At 51.0% G+C, this 19347-nt stretch overlaps 1 protein-coding gene across 1 annotated transcript; it reads left to right on the top strand.

Annotated features, from left to right (window-relative positions):
- Window positions 1–478: 478 nt before the first annotated feature.
- LOC308459785 (diamine oxidase [copper-containing]-like) lies at window positions 479–18296 on the top strand. Its single transcript, XM_080975474.1, has 5 exons — window positions 479–558; window positions 4578–6108; window positions 11612–11900; window positions 15029–15161; window positions 15715–18296. The coding sequence occupies exons 2-5, from the start codon at window positions 4584–4586 to the stop codon at window positions 15991–15993; spliced, it is 2226 nt and encodes a 741-aa protein (XP_080831600.1). The 5' UTR covers window positions 479–558; window positions 4578–4583; the 3' UTR covers window positions 15994–18296.
- The last annotated feature ends 1051 nt before the right edge of the window (window positions 18297–19347 follow it).

Here is a 19347-nt window from a genome sequence, read left to right as displayed (position 1 = left end):
TGACCCTATGATGCTCTTATTCCCTGGGGTCTGCCCTTTCCTAGGAGCCCCCTGAGGAAGGGGACCCTCCACCGTCCTGGGCAAGATCCAAACCATGGAAGAGAGGAGACCCAGCTGCCCTGGGAGGCAACCCTCTTGCTGCTGCCGCTGCTGACCCACCCTCGCGGGGGGGGGGGGCTCTCCTTTTTCTCCTCGCCCCCCTTTCAGGTCCAAAACATTTTTCCAGGGTGGATCCTGAGCCCTGGATCACAGGAGGCATTGAAAAGAACTTTTAAGCAGCCTTTTTGCCAGGCCTGGGTGCCCGCCCTGGCTCTCTGACCTTTTGCCATGCCTGGGTGCCCGCCCTGCACCCTGCCAGCTCCCAGGAGCTCTGGGAGCAGCCCCCCCCCGCCTCCAGGCACCTGCTACTCAGCCCCACCCACTGCCCAGCAGCAGCCAATCGCTGCCTCTCTCGGCCAGCCTTCCCCGCCCCTCCCAGGTATGATAACTCAGGGCTGCCCGCAGGAGCACCCAGCCTAAGCAGCCCTGAGAGGAGAGCAGAGCCCAGGAGCTGGACAGGTAAGGGGCACCTCTAGGGAGGGGGCGCCAGGGATCCAACTCAGAGCCAGGGCTGCACCCCAGCTCCAGAAGTGCCCCCCCGGGGCAGCACAGAGGGGCAAGGAGGGTCAAAGCTCCAGGGAGGGCATTTGCCTGGTTTCCTCAGGAAGGAGACCAGGGAACGAGGGCACCTTCCCTCCTGCCAAGCCCGCGATGCCCCACATGGCACGGGAGTTTGTGGTTTTCTGTCCCAGAGGGGGCTCTTTCCTGAGATGCAAGCAGACAGGTTTTCTGGTTTCAAAGACTTGCAGCTATTACTCAGGGCTGAGGAAAAGGCACTCTACACGTGCTGGGGGGGGGGACCCCTTCCTGGATATATTTGTTATTTCTATAGCACTTCAGAGGGTTCCGCAAAAAGCGAAGAGCCAGGCAGGCCCTCCAAAAATATCTCGTGGCCCGTTGCAAAGTGGCGACCCTGCCGTCAGAGCGGATTCTTGGCAGCCGCTCTACGAGGCTGGAAGAGGGAGAGGCGAGGCATTGCGTGGCCGGGGGGTGAGCTAGATGGCCCTTGGGGTCCCTTCCGACTCTATGATTCCCTGAGCCCCTCCAGGCCTCCTCTTCCCATTACGACCCTCCCCAAGAACTCCGTTTCACCCGCTGTCAAAGTAAAGATTCCGGCCGCAGCGGCTCAGCTCTGATCAGGCGGCGCTGCCAGGCAGTTCACCTTCAGCAAAGCGGGAGAGGAGGTCTTGCAAAGCCTTGCGCTCGGCTCCGTCGGGGCGGCCCAAAGCTGAGCTTCCCTGGCTGAACTGCTCAGCTCTGCTTCGCGGTGCCACCAGTGGGAGAATTTCTCCCACCGCAAGTAGCGGGGGTGGGGCTGATCCAGACTTGGGATGGCAGCATGCAGGGCAGGGAAGGGTTAAAGACTCTCTCTCTCTTTTTTTAAAAAAAATGATATTTATTAAGAATTTTAAAATTACAGGAAGAACGAAAAGAAAAAGAAAGAGAAAAAACAAAAGAAAAACAAACCACAATCAAACAATACAAATTGATAAAAATCAAAATCAAAAAATAACAACAAAACACGTAACACAACACAATCAAAAAGCAAAAATAAGCCACAAATTTTTTTAAAAAAACAAATCCAATATTCCTGAATCCTTAGCTGTCATTGCCTTATTTCATCGACCTCCTCACTCCTCCCTTTTTTGTATCCTAGTTGTTAATTATCACAGCAAATCCTTTCCATTTTTCATGGTATTCTGTCATTAAATTACCTTAATCTATTTTAACCTTATCTTACTATAAAAGACCCTAAAACTTAAAACTTAGATCTTATTTATACCAATTTCTCATAACCATAACATATTCTTACATAATTCTTTTAACATTTTTGCTAAAGCCAAATAATTTCGTTCCAACATTTTTCTAACATTCATCAATTTTATAAAACAATCCTAATAAGATTTTTTAAAAAAAACTTTCTTCCAATCTTCATCCAGCATCTCTTCCTCCTGGTCCCGGGTTTTGTCAGTCCTTTCTATCCCATCAATCTAGCTCATTAACCTGGTAATCTTATGTCCGAGGCCCTTAAGTCTCTTCCATGTCCCTTCCGCAACTCTTCTTCATATTTATATCTGTACTTTACTTTGTCTCCTACTCCTTTCACTCGTGGAAACTCCAACTTGACAGTGTTTTTGACCCTTCTCGACAAATCAGCCCCTTTTCCATAGTCCACACTAAACTCCATGTGGTATTTAAAAACATGTTTCAAAGTCCCTCCAGAATTAAGAGCCCCCACAACCCCAAACATCTCACGGCCCATTGCCAGACTTGAAAAGTCCAAACATCCCTGCATAGGGGGGGGTCTATCCAACCCCCCATTTCCAAACCAAACAAAACTCTATCTCTCCAAATCTGGCTTTTTCCAAGTTCATTTGTCAGATCCTGCTGGGCCACAGCTCCCTCCATCTCTGGCACCCGAGGTCCAGCAACATCCTCTTCCCTCATCTGATCTGTCAGAGCACACTCCTGATTTGATTCCTGGGTGGGTTCTATATAGTTACCCACTACCTGTCCAAAATTTCTGATCGCAACAGTCATCAAGTCCGTCTTCTCATGTAACTGTTCCAATAGGGCCCTTGTTTTGCAGAAAGCACGCGCCAGAGCTTCTGAATACATTGTTATGCAAGGTCAGAAGTCTGTTCCCACGATCGTAATCTTTTGCAGCTGCAGAGCTCCCCGATTCGGATTTAGTAACAGTTTCACAGGCTCCCTCTAGGGGAAGAACTTCTATTTGTTCTTTTCTTTTAAAGGCAGATCTAACAACAAAGTTTCCTTTTTCAGATATTTTGTCAATATTTGTTCCTTTAAAATGTGAAGGAGAACAATGGAATCACTATGTTTCTCTTCTTTTAACTGTCTGTCAAAGACGTTTGTCTATAGTCAATGAGCTTCCCAAAAACGTCAGTCTTGACACCCCGCTCCCAGGTTCAAGACGGTGGAAAATTACTTTTCTTTACACTCTCTTCTGCAGGTTTAAACAGTCCGGAAAAAATCCCCCCTCTTCTCCTGCTTCCGAAGGGGGTTCAACAATTTTAAATGATGAAAGTTAATCGATTTTCTGAACTCTAGTTTGCCATGTCTTTGCTTTAATCTATCTAAAAGAAACGGAAGGCTGACTTCCTGTTTAGACCTTCCCGTTTCAGTGCCAAATTGAGAAGAATTTCTTAGTCCAATTTTCCTTTCTACTCGCAGGTCATTATTTAAAGTCCAATTGTCCAAAATTAAGCTACTCACGGGTAATTGTTTTAGTAGCCAAATTGTCCCAGGAAAAAGACAGCAATCTCCGGCAACGGCTGTGCGGCTTCGCTCCACGGAAGAAGCAGTTGACTCTCAGCACCGCGCCACTTACCCCTCTTCGCTTCGGAGCCCGTTAGTGGGTTCCTTTGTGGGTTGGGGTGGGCGCTAAAGGTGCCCGCCGAGTCCCATGGTCACAGGCTTCATCTGCCTGTGATTTTTGAAAGGGTCCCCGCTTCGCCGTAGCGGGAAAGACCCGTTTTCTGTGGAGCCAGTCCCTCCGGATCAGAGGGAGTCCGCCATTACCGATGGCGCCACCCCGGAAGTCTGAAGGGTTAAAGACTCTCTAGCCCACCCTCTGTGGGCGCTGCTCCCCGCCCCCCCGCCAAAAACCCCCATTCGTACGATAGCTACTTGTAGGGAGGTTTCCATGTCCAAACTGGATCGGAAACTTCACCCTTAATTAAAACCAGAGTTTTCTGCTGGCTCTTGAGGACTTCACGTGGGACAGGGCCCTGCCTTCCACGCGGAAAGAAGATCCCGGGTTCACTTGGCAAGGGCATCTCCAACTTGGGATGAGCAAGACCCTTGCTTGATGCGGGGCAGGTTTTAATAGGTAGGGGACGATATACTAATTCGATTTATCCCTCCAGGCACCCACATTTGTGGGCTGAGTAGCGGTAAACATCCCCCCCCCCTTAGCAGCAGAATTGAAGAAGGTTGTGGAGCCGTCTATTTAGCCGGCTAGGATGCGAGCTGGCTCTCCCTTTTCCTGTACCCGACTCTACCAATTACATTTTCTGTGGTCTGAGTCTCTGCTAAGTAGCAAGAACATCCTTGCTGGACTTGACTGCCATCTCCCACACTTGAGACCCCGAGAGCTGCGGCTGCCACTCAGTGTCGCCAAGACTAAAAAGAAGAAGAAGAGTTTGGATTTGATATCCCGCCTTTCACTCCCCTTAAGGAGTCTCAAAGCGGCTCACATTCTCCTTTCCCTTCCTCCCCCACAACAAACACTCTGTGAGGGGAGTGGGGCTGAGAGACTTCAGAGAAGTGTGACTGGCCCAAGGTCACCCAGCAGCTGCAGGTGGAGGAGCGGGGAAGCGAACCCGGTTCCCCAGATTACGAGGCTACCGCTCTTAACCACTAGACCACACTCCAGAGTCAGACTCTGGAGAAAGACTGGGGCCCCGGATCCTGCCCCGACCCCCCTTTCTGACGCCTCCCTCTTTCTCCCGCAGGGCGAGATGTGGTCCTCTGCTTTGGCCGTCTTCGGCCTCCTGGCCGCGGCCGCCTCCGGCCAACCCCCGCAGCGCCACGAGGGGGTCTCCATCTTCTCCGACTTGACTCCGGCGGAGCTGCGGGCCGTCCGCGACTTTCTGCTGAGCCGGCCCGAGCTGGGCCTCCAGGCGGATCCAGCCCCCTCCCTGGCCAAGAACAGCCTGTTCCTGGTGGAGCTCTTGACCCCGAAGAAAGGGCACGCCTTGCAGTACCTGGAGTCCGGGGAGCGCCGCCCCCGACGCCAGGCCAGAGCCGTGGTCTTCTTCGGGGCCGAGGCGCAGCCCAATGTCACCGAGTACGTGGTGTGGCCCCTGCCCGCGCCCACCTCCTACCGGCCCTGGGGGAAGCCGGCGCCCTTCGCGGCGCGGCCGATGTCGCAGCTGGAGTTCGGGCTGCTCTCGCAGCGGCTAGCAGAGAGCTTGGCTCCGCTGCAGCAGTTCCTGCTGGACGCCTCGGGCTTCGGCTTCGGGAACTGCGGCGACCGGTGCCTGACCCTGACGGAGGTGGCCCCGCGGGGCCTGGCCTCGGGCGAGCGCCGCACCTGGCTGATGCTCCAGCGCTTCGTGGAGGGCTTCTTCCTGCACCCGGTGGGGCTGGAGGTCCTGCTCGACCACCGGGAGCTCGACCCGAGCCTCTGGCAGGTGCAGAAGCTGTGGTACAACGGGCGCTACTTCAGCAGTGCTGAGGAGCTGGCCCAGCTCCACGCCTCGGGCGCCGTGCCCGTCGTGCCTCTGCCGCCGCACCCGGACGAGAGCCTCTTCTCCACCTTCGTGCCGCGGGGGCGCTTCTCAGCGGGGCCCCCGACGGACGCGCACGGCGCCAAGGTGTGCGAGCCGCAGGGCCGCCGCTACTGGGTGGAAGACAACCTGGTGGAGTACAGCGGCTGGAGCCTGGCCTTCCGCCTGCGCACGTCCACGGGGCTGCAGCTCTTCGACGTGCGCTTCAACGGGGAGCTCGTGGCCTACGAGGTGAGCGTGCAGGAAGCCATCGCCATCTACGGGGGGAACACGCCGGCCGCCATGCAGACCAAGTACATCGACGTGGGCTGGGGCATGGGCTCCGTGACGCATGAGCTGGCGCCCGGCATCGACTGCCCCGAGGGGGCCACCTTCCTGGACGCCTACCACTTGTACGACGCCCCGGGCCCCGTGCGCTTCCCGCGCGCCCTCTGCGTCTTTGAGCTGCCCACGGGGGTCCCTCTGCGCCGCCACTTCGACAGCGACTTCCGCGGCGGCTCCCACTTCTACGCGGGCCTCGAGGGCGCCGCGCTGGTCCTGCGCACCATCTCCACCGTCTACAACTACGACTACATCTGGGACTTCCTGCTCTACCCCAACGGGGTGCTGGAGACCAAGGTGCACGCCACGGGCTACGTGCACGCCTCCTTCTACACGCCCGAGGGGCTCCGCTACGGGAACCGCCTGCACGAACACCTGCTGGGCAACATCCACACGCACCTGGTGCACTACAAGGTCGACCTGGACGTCGCAGGTGGGGCCCTCGCTCGCTCGCTCGCGGGAAGGGGCGCGGGGGGAGTCGGGGAGGCCCTAAGCCCAGTCCATCCTCAGTCGCCCCCTTCCCCTTTCCAGTTACGGAACCGGCCGAGTTCCGAGGAATTGCGCCTGTTTGCAGCTGTGGCTGCTTTTATAGCATCGTAGAGGCGGAAGGGACCCCCAGGGTCATGTAGTCCGACCCCCTGCAATGCAGGAATCACAGAACCCTCCGCAGGTAGTCTCCCACGAAGGAGAGCCCGCCGCCTCCCAAGGGTGTCCGTTCTGCTGTCGAGCATCCCTTGCCATCAGGGTCACGTCTGAAGTGTGGGAATGTTCTGGGGTGCAGGAGAGGATATATTGACTAATTATATCCTTATCCAACTTGTGCTAACAAGTTCCCAAAATATCAGCAGAGTTTATAAACATTCCCCTTTAAGTTCGCAACGGTAACGTGTGCACAGGTTCGCTAGAACCTCTATAATAATTACTCTGGTAATTTCCCCTTTTGTTCCCTCTTAAAATACAAGACACGACACAGTCTTTATAAAAGTATAAAAGAGTTTACTCACGTTCTGTTCACAATATGATCCCAGAAGGCAGACAGCTTAAAAGGGTTACATACATTCAGAATCTATCTTGTAGCAAGATAGTCCTTATCTCCTCTCTTGGCTGGGAGCCAAGAGGGCATCCTTAGATGTTTCCTCATCGAAGGAAAATGGCAGAGAGAGAGAGATGGCTGCCTGCCCTGTGCTTTTGTCATTACCTGCACAGGTGAGGCCACACCCACCTCTGGTCACATGCGGAGGAAGTCCGTCCCCAGGAAGTTTACCTGCTTGCTGGACAGACATCCCTCCCCATGTTCTAACATGTACACTCTAGGAATGTTGTCATTGACTGCTCCTGTGTTTACATCCCACATACCCCTTCTCAGGCAATACAACATACACAAAACATAAACAACTTTATTCAACCACCCAGAGTCCCAGCTTGACACGTAGATTCTGGAAACTCTCTCTTGGTAGGGGTTTCGTCAGGATGTCAGCAGTCATCTCTTGGGTGCTGCAGTAGGATAGCTCCACAAGTCCATCCTGGATCATCTGGCGTATGTAGTGGTATTTAACCCCAATGTGTTTTGTTCTGGCCAGGAACTTCTCACTCTGCGTCAGCTTCAGGCAACTTTGATTGTCCTCTAGCAAGCTGACAGGCCCTTTTCTCACCAACCCAAAGTCCTTTATGAGTTGATCAAGCCAGGCGATCTCTCTGCAGGCTTCTGTTGCTGCAACGTATTCTGATTCTGTGGAAGATAATGCTACACAGCTCTGTTTATAACTGCCCCATGCAACAGGTCCATTCCCAAACATAAAAACATGACCACTCGTTGATTTATAGTCAGCATTATCCCCAGCCCAATCCGCATCAGTATACCCAACCAACTTAGGGTCTCTGACGGCTGGTAACCTTAATTTACAATTCATGGTACCCTTCAAATATCGCACCACCCTCTTTACACCTGCCCAATCATGCTCAGTGGGAGAATTCACTTTTCTGCTAAGAATCCCCACAGCATTAGCTAAGTCAGGTCTACATGTGGTAACTAAATACAAAAGTTTACCAACCGCCGACCTGTAGTCATTGTTGTCTGGCAACTGCTTCGAATCCTGCTGATTCTTCAGGAAGTCAGTAGCCATCGGTGTAGCAACTGGATGTGCGTCTTGCATCTGCATGTGCTCAATTAGCTCGTGGATCTTCTGTCTTTGGCTGAGAAGAAATGAACCGTCCTCTTCTCTTTCCACCTGGATCCCGAGGTAGTACTGGACATCTCCTAGCTCCTTGACCTCCACCTCTTTGCTAAGGTGTTTTACTATTTGTGTATAGTCTTTCTCACTTGCTGTGGCAATAATCAGGTCATCAACAAAAGCCAAGATATATGAGAATTGTCCATTATTTGACTTACTGTACAAGCACTTGTCAGCGTCACCTTCCTTGTACCCAAGTTGCGTCAGCATTTTATGCAACTTCTGGTTCCAGGCTCTAGCAGCCTGCTTAAGTCCATAAAGTCCTTTCTGGAGTTTGCACACTAAATGTGCCTCATGTGGTTTCACAAAACCTTTGGGCTGTTTCATATAAATTTCCTCAGAAATCTGCCCATGTAGAAAAGCGGTAGCAATGTCTATGTGTTTTACTCTCATTTTCTTGGAGGCTGCAATGCTTAAAAGCATTCTTACACTGCTGTACCTCACAGTTGGTGCAAAAACTTCATCATAGTCTTCACCAAAACGCTGTGAAAATCCCTGTGCTACAAGTCTAGCTTTGTAGCGTTGCACTTCTCCTTCTGACCCCTTCTTAACCTTGAAAACCCATTTACTGCCAATGGCCTTCTTACCAGGAGGCAGCTCAGTGAGTGTCCAGGTCTTGTTCTGATGCAGTGCATCCATCTCCTCCTGCGCGGCCTTCCTCCAGAGACTGGCTTCTGCAGCTGGCATCTCCTGTATCTCTTCCCAAGTGGAAGGTTCCTGTGGAAACGCCGACCCTGCAAAGTAGGACAACCGTAATGGTGGGACACCTCTGTTGGTTCTGGATGAGATCCTGACCTCTGGTTGTGCGACCGCATCAGCTTCCTCATCCTCCTCCAACGCAGGCATGTCCCCATCTGAGTCCTCATCTTCGTCTCTGGTGCCGCCAGGGTTCTGGTCCTCTGCGTCTTCTCGTGCGTCGCCTGTAGGGGGCGCTGTAACACTCGAAGGCAGATTAGTACTTTGTGGGGTCTCAAAAGGGAAATATACAAACTCTTGAGTCCTTTCTGACTCATCTGAAGAATCCACAACAGTGTTCTTAGTGTCTACTTTTCCATATTCATCAACATAAACCGCATGGTATGCATTTGTCTTACCAGTTTGTAAGCCCATAATTCTGTATCCTTTGCCTCCAGAAGCATATCCCACAAGGATACCTGCTTTTGCCCTGGAGTCAAGCTTGTGTCTGTGTTCCTTGGGCACGTGGAAGTAACACGGACTTCCAAACACACATATGTGCGACAGATTGGGAGCTTTCCCATGCCAAAGTTCAAATGGTGTGCGCTCTGCTCCTTTAGTTGGCAGTCTATTCTGCAAATAGACCGACGTGTATACTCCTTCGGCCCACAGCTTCTGTGGCAAACATGCATCCTTTAGCATGCACCTTGTCATGTCTATAATGGACCTAAACTTTCTTTCAGCTATGGCATTCTGCTGTGGTGTGTAAGGAATTGTGGTTATGTGTGCAATTCCTTCCTTGGCCAGGAGAGCCTGCATTTCATTTGAGCAGTACTCACCTCCATTGTCGCTCATTAACACAGCTGGAGCTCTCTGGAATTTATTCTTGACCATGGCAATGTATTCCTGGAGCTTCTCCACTGTTTCACTCTTCTCTTTGAGGAAATATACAACACAAAATCTTGAAAAGTCATCCAGAAATATTAAAATATATCTATTCTTTCCCAGTGAGGGAACATTCATGGGTCCACATATGTCAGTGTGCACTATGTCAAGCACTTTGTTGCTTCTTTGTTCTGCACAACGTGGAAATGAAGGTTTTACAGCCTTCTCAGTAATACAGCTTATGCACTTTGCTGGAGCTTTGTTGCTCTGCTTTACCTGCAAACCTCTTGCAAGATCTCTTTTCTGTAGATCCAGAATGACGTTGGTGTCCCTGTGTCCAAGCCTTCTGTGCCACAGGTACAGATCTGCCTCATCCTTCTGGCTGGAATGTGCCACTTTTGCAGACTGGTTCTCTGAAAGATCAAGCTCATATACACCATTTATTAGCTTTGCTTGAGCAAACACTTTGCCATTTCTAGTCACTTTACATTCTTCATTTCCAAATGTGATCTGGAAACCTTTCTTGTCCAAAGTGGACACGCTGATTAAATTGCAGCTCAGCTCTGGAACATACAAAACTCTAGAGATTGTGTTCTCAATGCATTCATTGTTTATATTGCATTTCAGACTCATGGAACCTGCACCTTTTGCTTTAACAATGTTGCCATCTGCAATCTCAATTTCAGATCCTTCTTCATCATTTATCTCATTAATCTCATTAAAATAGTCCTTTTTATATGAAAAATGCGAAGTGGCACCTGAATCTAAAATCCATTTATTACGTTTATTTTCACGATTCTGGACAGCTAAATTCCTTTCTTGCAGTAGCCACGTGCATTCACATTTCCCCTTCTTTTCCCCTTTTGGCTGAAAGGGGTGGGGTTTCTTTGCTTTAGGAGCCCTGCAATTCTTTGCAATGTGTCCTTCTTTGTTACAATTGAAGCAAATCACCTTCTTGGGCATCTCTTTGGACTTTGTAAATTGCCTAGATGCATAACTGCTGTCCTTGATTTTAGCATTTCTCACTGGAGATTCAGCTCTATCTCTGCATTCTTCTTTTAAATAACCAATCAAGTCTTTAAAAGTCAGACCTTGTCTATGAGCCATCAAACTTACAAATGCGCTAAAGCGTGGTCCAAGTGATGATAACAAAAATGCTATCTTTGTATCTTCATCAAAAGCTTTGGGAGTCAGATCAATTCTTTGAATAATATCAGTAAACTTTTACAGATAGGTAGCCGTGTTGGTCTGCCATAGTCAAAATAAAAAAAATCCTTCCAGTAGCACCTTTAAGACCAACTAAGTTAGTTCTTGGTATGAGCTTTCGTGTGCAAGCACACTTCTTCAGTAAACTTGTTGATGTGCTCTGTGAATTCCTCTTTTGAATTCATCCTCAATCTGGTTAATTTACACACCAAGTTTCTGAAGCAGTTTATGCTAGATTCTCCATACACGCGCTCAATATCTCTTAAGATTTGAGATGCATCATCTGTACTATTTATTAATGATAGCTGCTCATCACGAAGTCCACTCAAAATTATGTGTCTAGCTTCGCTGTTCATGCGTTTCCAAGCACTTATCTTGGCTAAAGCTTCCTCAGATGATCCCGTAGGTTGAGGGCTTAAAGCTTCCAAAATGTGCTTATAATCTAAACATGCTATCAAGCGCTGCTTCCAGTGTATGAAATTGTGTTCATTCAGCACAGGCATTCCTAGCTTTGTATCACTATCAAAAGCTGCTCTAGCCATCTTAAAATCCAAAATTTGAAAATTCTTCAAAATTTCAAAATTTCTCAAAATTTTTAAATCAAAATCTCAAAAATCTCAAAATACAAAACAATTCTTCACTGCCTTGGGTCACTGTGAACTCTGAGGGAAGGGGGGGTTGCTTAATCCCCAGGAAGTTTACCTGCTTGCTGGACTGACATCCCTCCTCATGTTCTAACATGTACACTCTAGGAATGTTGTCATTGACTGCTCCTGTGTTTACATCCCACACAAATTGCATGCCCCTCGGGGCAGAGGAGGAACCCTGGGGCTGGCCCCCTTTGCCGTGCCAGGCGCCCTCCTTGGCCTTAGCGAGCCCCCCCGCACCCCTCCCCTGCCGGTTCTCCTGACCCCCGTCCCCCCTGCTCTCCCCCTGCAGGCCTGGAGAACAGCTTCGAGACGCTGGACGTGGCTCTGGAGAACATCTCTCTGCCCTGGGAGCCGAGCCAGCCGCTGGTGCAGCCGCGCCTGGAGCCTCAGCCGCGGCTCCGCGAGCGCCAGGCCGCCTTCCCCTTCGGCAAGCCGCTGCCCCGCTACCTGCTCTTCGGCAACCCGGCGAAGCCCAACCGCTGGGGCCACCGGCGCAGCTACCGCCTGCAGCTCAGCTCGCACGCCGACCGCGTCCTGCCCCGCGGCTGGCAGGAGGAGCGCGGCATCACCTGGAGCAGGTGAGCCCGGCAGGCAGGCAGGTGAGCTGGGACGCCGAGCGGGAGGGCAGCCCCCACCCCACTTCCCAGCCGAAGGGAGCGGCGGGTCGCCCACGCCTGGAGAGTCTCCGGAGTGGACGGGACGGTTTCACTCCCTTGCCGTCGGGGTCTGGCCAGAAAGAAGGCTGGAAACGGGTGGCAGGTGGGAGGCAGGAATTGCTCGCGAGGAGCAGCTGCTGGACAGCCCCGTGGGGACGGTGCTGCTCTGGCGCTGGGCTCCTGCTTCATGGAATCATGGAACTCTAGCGTTGGAAGGGACCCCGAGGGTCAACTAGTCCAACCCCCAGCAAGGCAGGAATAGGCAGGTGTCCCACATCAGGATGGAACCTGCAACCTTGGAATTATCAGCCCTCTCTCTAACCAAGGGAGCTATTCAGGATTATGTTTTATTGTAATTTTATTGGTCTTAGCCACCCTGAGCCAGCTCTGGTCGATGAGGGCGGGGTATAAATAAATTATTATTATTATTATTATTATTAACCTGTAACCCCAAAAGTTTGGATCTCCTCCAAACTGGTGCCAAAGGTTTGTGTTCATTTTGTGCCCATTTGGACCGGAAATTCTGCATTTTGTACTCCCCCCCCAAACTGAGTAATTAACACAGCAAGTGGGGGCTTCCAGGTTAACACCCCCAAATCCAGCGTGGTCTGATCCCCCCAAAAATTCAGAGTTACATTTCCTTGAAGCTTGCTGCTTGCCTGTGGGTTTAAGAACCTAAGGAGAGCCTGCTGGATGAGGCCATGGGGGGCCCATCCGCTCCAGCCCCCTGTTCTCACTGTCACCGGCCAGATACCCCAATGGGGAACCTGCAGAGAGCCTCTCTCCCCTCCTGGCCTTCAGAATCGTCTCTGCCTCTGAGTGTGGAGGGCAGAGGAGCCAGCACTAGATCTCTCCTCCATGAGCTCAAGGATCCCTGATTAAATATCTGCTTCAAATCCTCCAAGGAAGACTTCCGGGTTGGCGCCATCGCCGAATGGCGGACTCCCTCCGAGCTCCGGAGGGAGTCGGCTCGGCAGGGGCTGGGTCCTACCGCGCCGGCGACGCGGGGACCCTTAAAAACCACGGGCACGGGGCCCGTGGACATGGGGACTCGGCTGGTACCGTCAGCGCCCTCCCGACTCGTGAAGGAGCCTTTTTAAAGGCTACGGATCGGGTGCCTGGGAGTGGCGTGGTACTTTGAGTCTATCGCTTCCCCTGCCGAGTGCAGCCGCATGCCATTCGTCGGAGAGCGCTGGCTTCTTCCATTTGAAATTCGGACATTTAACAAAAACCCGTGAGTAATTGGGTAACCGGGTACAAAAGGAGGAAAAAAAAAAAAGGAATTTTTTTTTTTCGGATTCGGCACGAGCGGGGGGGATCTAAAAAGGAAGTCAGTCCCCTCCCTGATTGTAAACATGCTAAAACAAGGACTGAGAAACCAAGATCAATTCAGAAGTTTATTGCTGACTAAAAATACCAAATTCCACGATGGAATCATTACAAGAATTGTGCTGGAGGAGAGTCGAGGGTGAGAGGGAAAAGGCAACCCCCCCCCCCCCCCGGGAACCGGGGCGATTCAGAGAACCTGGCGGAGAGAGATGGAGAGTTTGACAGCTGTCAAAGTTGCTGTCAAATCTTGAGAATATAAAGAGGACTTTGCTACAAGTATTTTGCTGGTTAATTTTGATACAATTGGATATAAATATGGATACAAAATGTCGGGTGGAAAAAGAAACAACAATTTGACTTTTGGATGAGAGGACACAAAGTTATTGCAATCCCTCTAGAGGGGCTTTGGGACATTACAAGCGGCGTATATGGAAAACTACTCTGGGATGTGTACTACTGGTCTTAGCTCCTGGGAAAGTAGCAAAACTGAAATATTTGTTTTGTCTACAGAGGTGACAACACAATAGAATCTTTCTATTTAAGTAAGCTCCTGAATAACAAACCTCTGTAGAGATACTAGATTTCAGAATAAGAATGGTTTTGCAGCTGAACAAGACAGAAACCTGAGAAAGTAAGAAACAAAAGAGTAAAGGACCAACTACGCCACAGCAAGAACAATGGGAGGAGTAACAATGATCAAGGGAAATTAAAGGCCTCGATTAGACTGGACTTTTGAAATTAAACATTATCAAAACAAGTAAATTTAAAGAAAACCGGCAAGATGAACTGAGAAAGTTTGGCTGTGGACTTGAGACCTCCAGGCCGACAACATACAGACTGATGGACATAGGGAATCTAAACCGGGGAAGGGAGGGGGAATTCTAGAATCCAAAGGCTATGTAATCAACTTCTGGAACCTTCTTCTATTTTCTATCTTTTAAATTTTTTTTTTTATATATAACTTTGGTATTTTGATTTAACAAGTTTTGGAAAAAAAAAGAAAAGGGGAATTCGTGGAAGGAAACGGGGTAGATTTTGGGGAAAAAAATCTTTGTTCTATTTTGTTAAAGGTGAGGAGTGATGTTAAGATTGTAATTTAAATTGGCTATTAGGCATAACATATTAGGTTAAATTGGGAATGAGAACTTGTGGAACCAACGTAGGGAAAGGGGAATACAGTCGGGAGGGGAAGGAGGGAGTCCCAGAAAGAAGGTTATGAAAATAAGGGTTCAAAATTGGTCTCTTTTCTTTCTTTTTTTTCTTTATCTTTTCTATCTTCTTTATTCTGTTATTATTGGAAATTTTAATAAATATGATTAAAAAACAAAACAAACAAATCCTCCAAGGAAGGAGAGCCCCCCCACTTTCGAGGGAGCCTGCCCCCCTGTGGAACAGATGGGGAGAAGGGAGCCTCCTTGATCCGGCGCACGGATGGTCCAGGAATCAGCGTGTTTTTACATGAGTAGAATGTGTCCTTGCATTTAAAATGCACCTCTGGGTTATTTGTGGGGCATAGGAATTCCTCCCCCCCCCCCCAGTATAGTCCAGCCCCCCACAAGATCTGAGGAACAGTGGACAGGCCCCCTGCTGGAAAAGTTTGCTGACCCCTGATCCAGCGGGCAGGAGGTGTTGGGCGCCTGGGTGTGGGTTGGCCTCTCTTTGATGGGGTAGGCTGAGGGGCAGCCATGCCCCGGGACTGAGGGGTCGTGTCCCTCCGGCAGGTACCCCTTAGCAGTGACCCAGCATCACGACAACGAGGACACCAGCAGCAGCCTCTACATCCAGAACGACCCCTGGAGCCCCACGGTCAGCTTTGAGAACTTCCTCAAGAACGACGAGAGCCTGGAGAACCAGGTGAGGGCGGCCTGGGCGTGGGGGGCAGGAAGAGGAGCAGCAGGGCGGCTCACTTGGGGGTTTGGGGGGAGCACACACGGAGATCCAGGCAAGGGCAGGCAGATTCATGCTCCGTGATGCTCCCAGGACGTTTCCGAGCACAATTCAAAGTGTTGGTGCTGACCTTGAAAGCCCTCAACGGCCTCGGTCCAGTATACCTGAAGGAGCATCTCCACCCCCATCGTTCTGCCCGGACACTGAAGTCCATCGCTGAGGGCCTTCTGGCGGTTCCCTCCCTGCGAGAAGCAAAGCTATGGGGAACCAGGCAGAGGGGCTTCTCGGTGGTGGCGCCCGCCTTGTGTAACGCCCTCCTGTCAGATGTCAAAGAGAAAAATAACCACCAAACTTTTAGAAGACATCTGAAGGCAGCCCTGTTCAGGGAGGTTTTTAATGTTTGAGGCATTACTGTATTCTAATATTTTGTTGGAAGCCGCCCAGAGTGTCTGGGGAAGCCCAGCCAGATGGGCAGGGTATAAATAATAAATTATTACGATTATTATTCTCCCTCCGGCAGGACCTGGTGGCCTGGGTGACGGTGGGCTTCCTCCACATCCCCCACTCGGAGGACATCCCCAACACGTCCACGCCGGGCAACGTGGTGGGCTTCTACCTGCGACCCTTCAACTTCTTTGACGAAGACCCCTCTGTGGCCTCGCTTCGCACCGTCATCGTGCGCCCCTCTGAGCCTGGGGGCAGGTCTGGGGTGCATGTCCAGCGCTGGACCCCGGCCGACCCCATGCCCTGCGTCTCCCAGGAGCCCTTCAGCTACAATGGCACCTACTGGCAGGTGTAGCCCAGCCCCAGGCAGGATTGGCCCCATCTTCTTCCTCTCCACCCCTCAAACCCCAACCCCAGACACTGACCTCTCCTCCTCGGCAGCAGGTGTGCCAGCAGTTATTACTCACAGGAGCTAAGTAGAACCTCCATGTGCCGAGAGGGTCTACCACTGAGCACTGTCCTCTGGGGACACAGCAGGGAGGAGGGCCTGATGCCCACAGGCCCAGCTTGTGAGGCTCCCCAAAGCACTGGACGCTGGACTCAAGTGAGTTTTCCTGCTCCAAATGTCCACTTAGTTATATGTAAAGGTTATAAAATAACTAGTTGACTAAGAACATGAGAAGAGCATCTGCTGGAAGAGGCCCGTGGCCCATCTGGTCCTGCACCCAGTTCTCCCAGTGGCCGACCAGGTGCCCCCAAAGGGAAGCCCACTAGCAGGTTTCGAACTCAAGACCCTCTCCCCTCTTGTGGCATCCGGCGACTGCTGTTCAGAAGCATTGCTGCCTCTGAGTGTGGAGGGCAGAGCAGAGCCCTCCATGAATTGGTCTGACCCCTTTTTAAAGCCATCCAGCCCCCACAGTCTCCTGCCGCAGGGAGTCCCACGGTTTAACTTCTTGGATCCATCCTGATAACTATTTAATTAAAAGTCTCACGGTGACTCCAGTGGTTTTCTTCACCAGCTTCACACATCTGGAAGGGGGGAGCGAAATCCCTTTCCTGTCTCCTCCTTCTCCTGTTTGCCAAGTTCGCAGAAGAGTCCACCTCAGAGTCTTTCCCAAGCAGACGATGGATTTTAACTCTCAGAAGAGAGTCTTGCAATCCATCTGGGCAGTCCCTACATCAGACTCCAGGGGGCGCTCAATAATCTCCCAGAAGAATCCCTATGGGGCAGTGGCTGACCTACATTTAATAATAATAATAATAATAATAATAATAATAATAATAAATTTTATTTATACCCCACCCTCCCCGGCCAGAGCTGGGCTCAGGGCGGCTAACACCAATAAAATTACAGTAAAAACATAATGGGGGGGGGGGACCAATTTAAAATACAAGTTAAAATGCAGTTTAAAATTCAGCCTCATTTTAATAGTAGCCCATAGATCAAAACCATAAGGGGAGGGAAAAATAAGGGTCAGACTGAGTCCAAACCAAAGGCCAGGTGGAACAGCTCCGTCTTGCAGGCCCTGTGGAAAGATGTCAAGTCCTGCAGGGCCCTAGTCTCTTGTGGGAGAGCGTTCCACCAAGTCGGGGCCAGTACTGAAAAGGCCCTGGCCCTTTTGAGACCAATCTAACCTCCTTGCGACCTGGGACCTCCAAACTGGCAGTCCTGTAGGTACGGGGCCCCTGACGCTTGAACTGACTCGCAAACTCTCGGTTTGAGTTGTGTGACTCCAACTGGGTCTTCCTGACCCCAAATTGTTGAGAAACGTGGACTCAAGTTGCTTCTGGAGCCCTGAAGCTGAAGGTCCATTTATTTCAGAGTCGATTCACCCCTGATATGGGGACCCCCTTTTAAGGCGGGGGTTTCCTGACAATGCCAAACTATTCGGGGTGGGGTGCAAAACTAAGAGCGTCTGTGGGGAGCTCCCAAGAGACCTCTCCAAACCGAGCGAATGGTCACCCAAAGGGCAAATGCAATTTTATGGGGTGTAGTGGTTGGAGAGTCAGGCCAGGACCTGGGAGGGCAAGGTTCAAATCCTCCCGCTCAGCCATGAAGATCAGTGGGTGGCCTTGGGGGCCAGTAAGGCCTCAGCCTTGCCTATTTCATGGAGTTGTTGTGGGATAAGATGGGGAGGAGGAAAACTAGGTATGCTCCTTGGAGGAAAAGCGAGATATAAATGCAACCCATCAATCAAATACGTGACAAGTGACGCACTTTGGCGCAAAGCCCTTGGCCCCTTCAGGCAAAGCCTTCTGAGGGGGCGTCTGTCACACCTTTTGTGGGAGTGGAATTGTAGAGCTGGAAGGGACCCCAAGAATCATCTAGCCCAACCCCCCATTTGAAGGAATTTACTGGTTTGAAGGAATTTATGGTTTGAAGGAATTCTATAAAGATTCTCTATTGCGTATGTACATGGTCATTGTGTTGCATAGACGTTGCTGGCGTTCTCTTTGCAACACAGGGGTTTGTTTGGTTACTTATTGCTGTCCCAACTCCCTGGAAAGCAGGAATCTGCGTGAAAGGAATCCAACCTCTGCTTAAAAACCCTCGAGGGAGGAGGGCCCACCCCCTGCCAAGGGAGACCGTTCTTACTGGTGTTGAACTGGTGTTGAGTCGGAATCTCCTTTCTTGTAACTTGAAGCCATGGGTTCGAGTCCTACCCACACACAAGACCTCTGTTGATGCAGCAGAGAAAAGCATTCACCTTTTTTTGGCAAATTTGATGAGCATCTCCTCAATTCCTTCATCCAAATCATTTATAAAGACGTTGAACAACAATGGACCCAGGACAGAACTTTCACCCCCCCCAATTTGTCACTTTTTCCAGGATGGAGGGCAGAGCATTGGGCTGTTAGCCCTCCCTAGACCCTCCCTCCACAAATTCTCTTTTAACCCTTTCCTAGCGTTCCTGCTTAAAGGTAAAGGGACCCCTGACCATTAGGTCCAGTCGTGGACGACTCTGGGGTTGCGGCGCTCATCTCGCTTTATTGGCTGAGGGAGCCGGCGTACAGCTTCCGGGTCATGTGGCCAACATGACTAAGCCGCTTCTGGCGAACCAGAGCAGTACATGGAAACACCGTGTACCTTCCCGCCGGAGTGGTACCTATTGATCTACTTGCACCTTGACATGCTTTTGAACTGCTAGGTTGGCAGGAGCAGGGACTGAGCAACTGGAGCTCACCCCGTTGCTGGGATTTGAACCGCCGACCTTCTGATCGGCAAGTCCTAGGCTCTGTGGTTTAACCCACAGCGCCACCCGCGTCCCGTGGCAATACTATTTGTGCAGAATAAACACCACGCCATCAAACACAACCGGTCTTCCCTGCTGTTTGTGGTCTGCAAATGACACGTCACTGTTAACAGAATCACAGACTGTGGAGTCGTCTAGTCCACCCCTTTGCAGTGCAGGCATCTCAGCCCAAGCATCCCTGACCGGTGGCCAGCCAACCTCTGCTTAAAAACCTACAAGGAAGGAGAAGCCACAGCTCACGGAAGAACCCCGACCAAACCTAAGAGGAGGCGTGTAGTGGTGATAGGGGATTCCCTACTGAGGGGAACAGAAGCAGTGATCTGTGGGCCTGACAAGATGTCTCGGGAAGTGTGCTGTCTCCCCGGGGCTAAGATCCAAGATGTAACTGAACGACTGCAAGGAATCATAAAACCCACTGACAAATACCCCTTCCTCTTGGTTCATGTGGGAACCAA

This window comes from Podarcis pityusensis (genome assembly GCF_964106645.2).
Source record: "Podarcis pityusensis genome assembly, chromosome: 12".
Taxonomy (NCBI): Eukaryota; Metazoa; Chordata; class Lepidosauria; order Squamata; family Lacertidae; genus Podarcis; species Podarcis pityusensis.
This window is presented reverse-complemented; position numbering and strand designations above follow the sequence as displayed.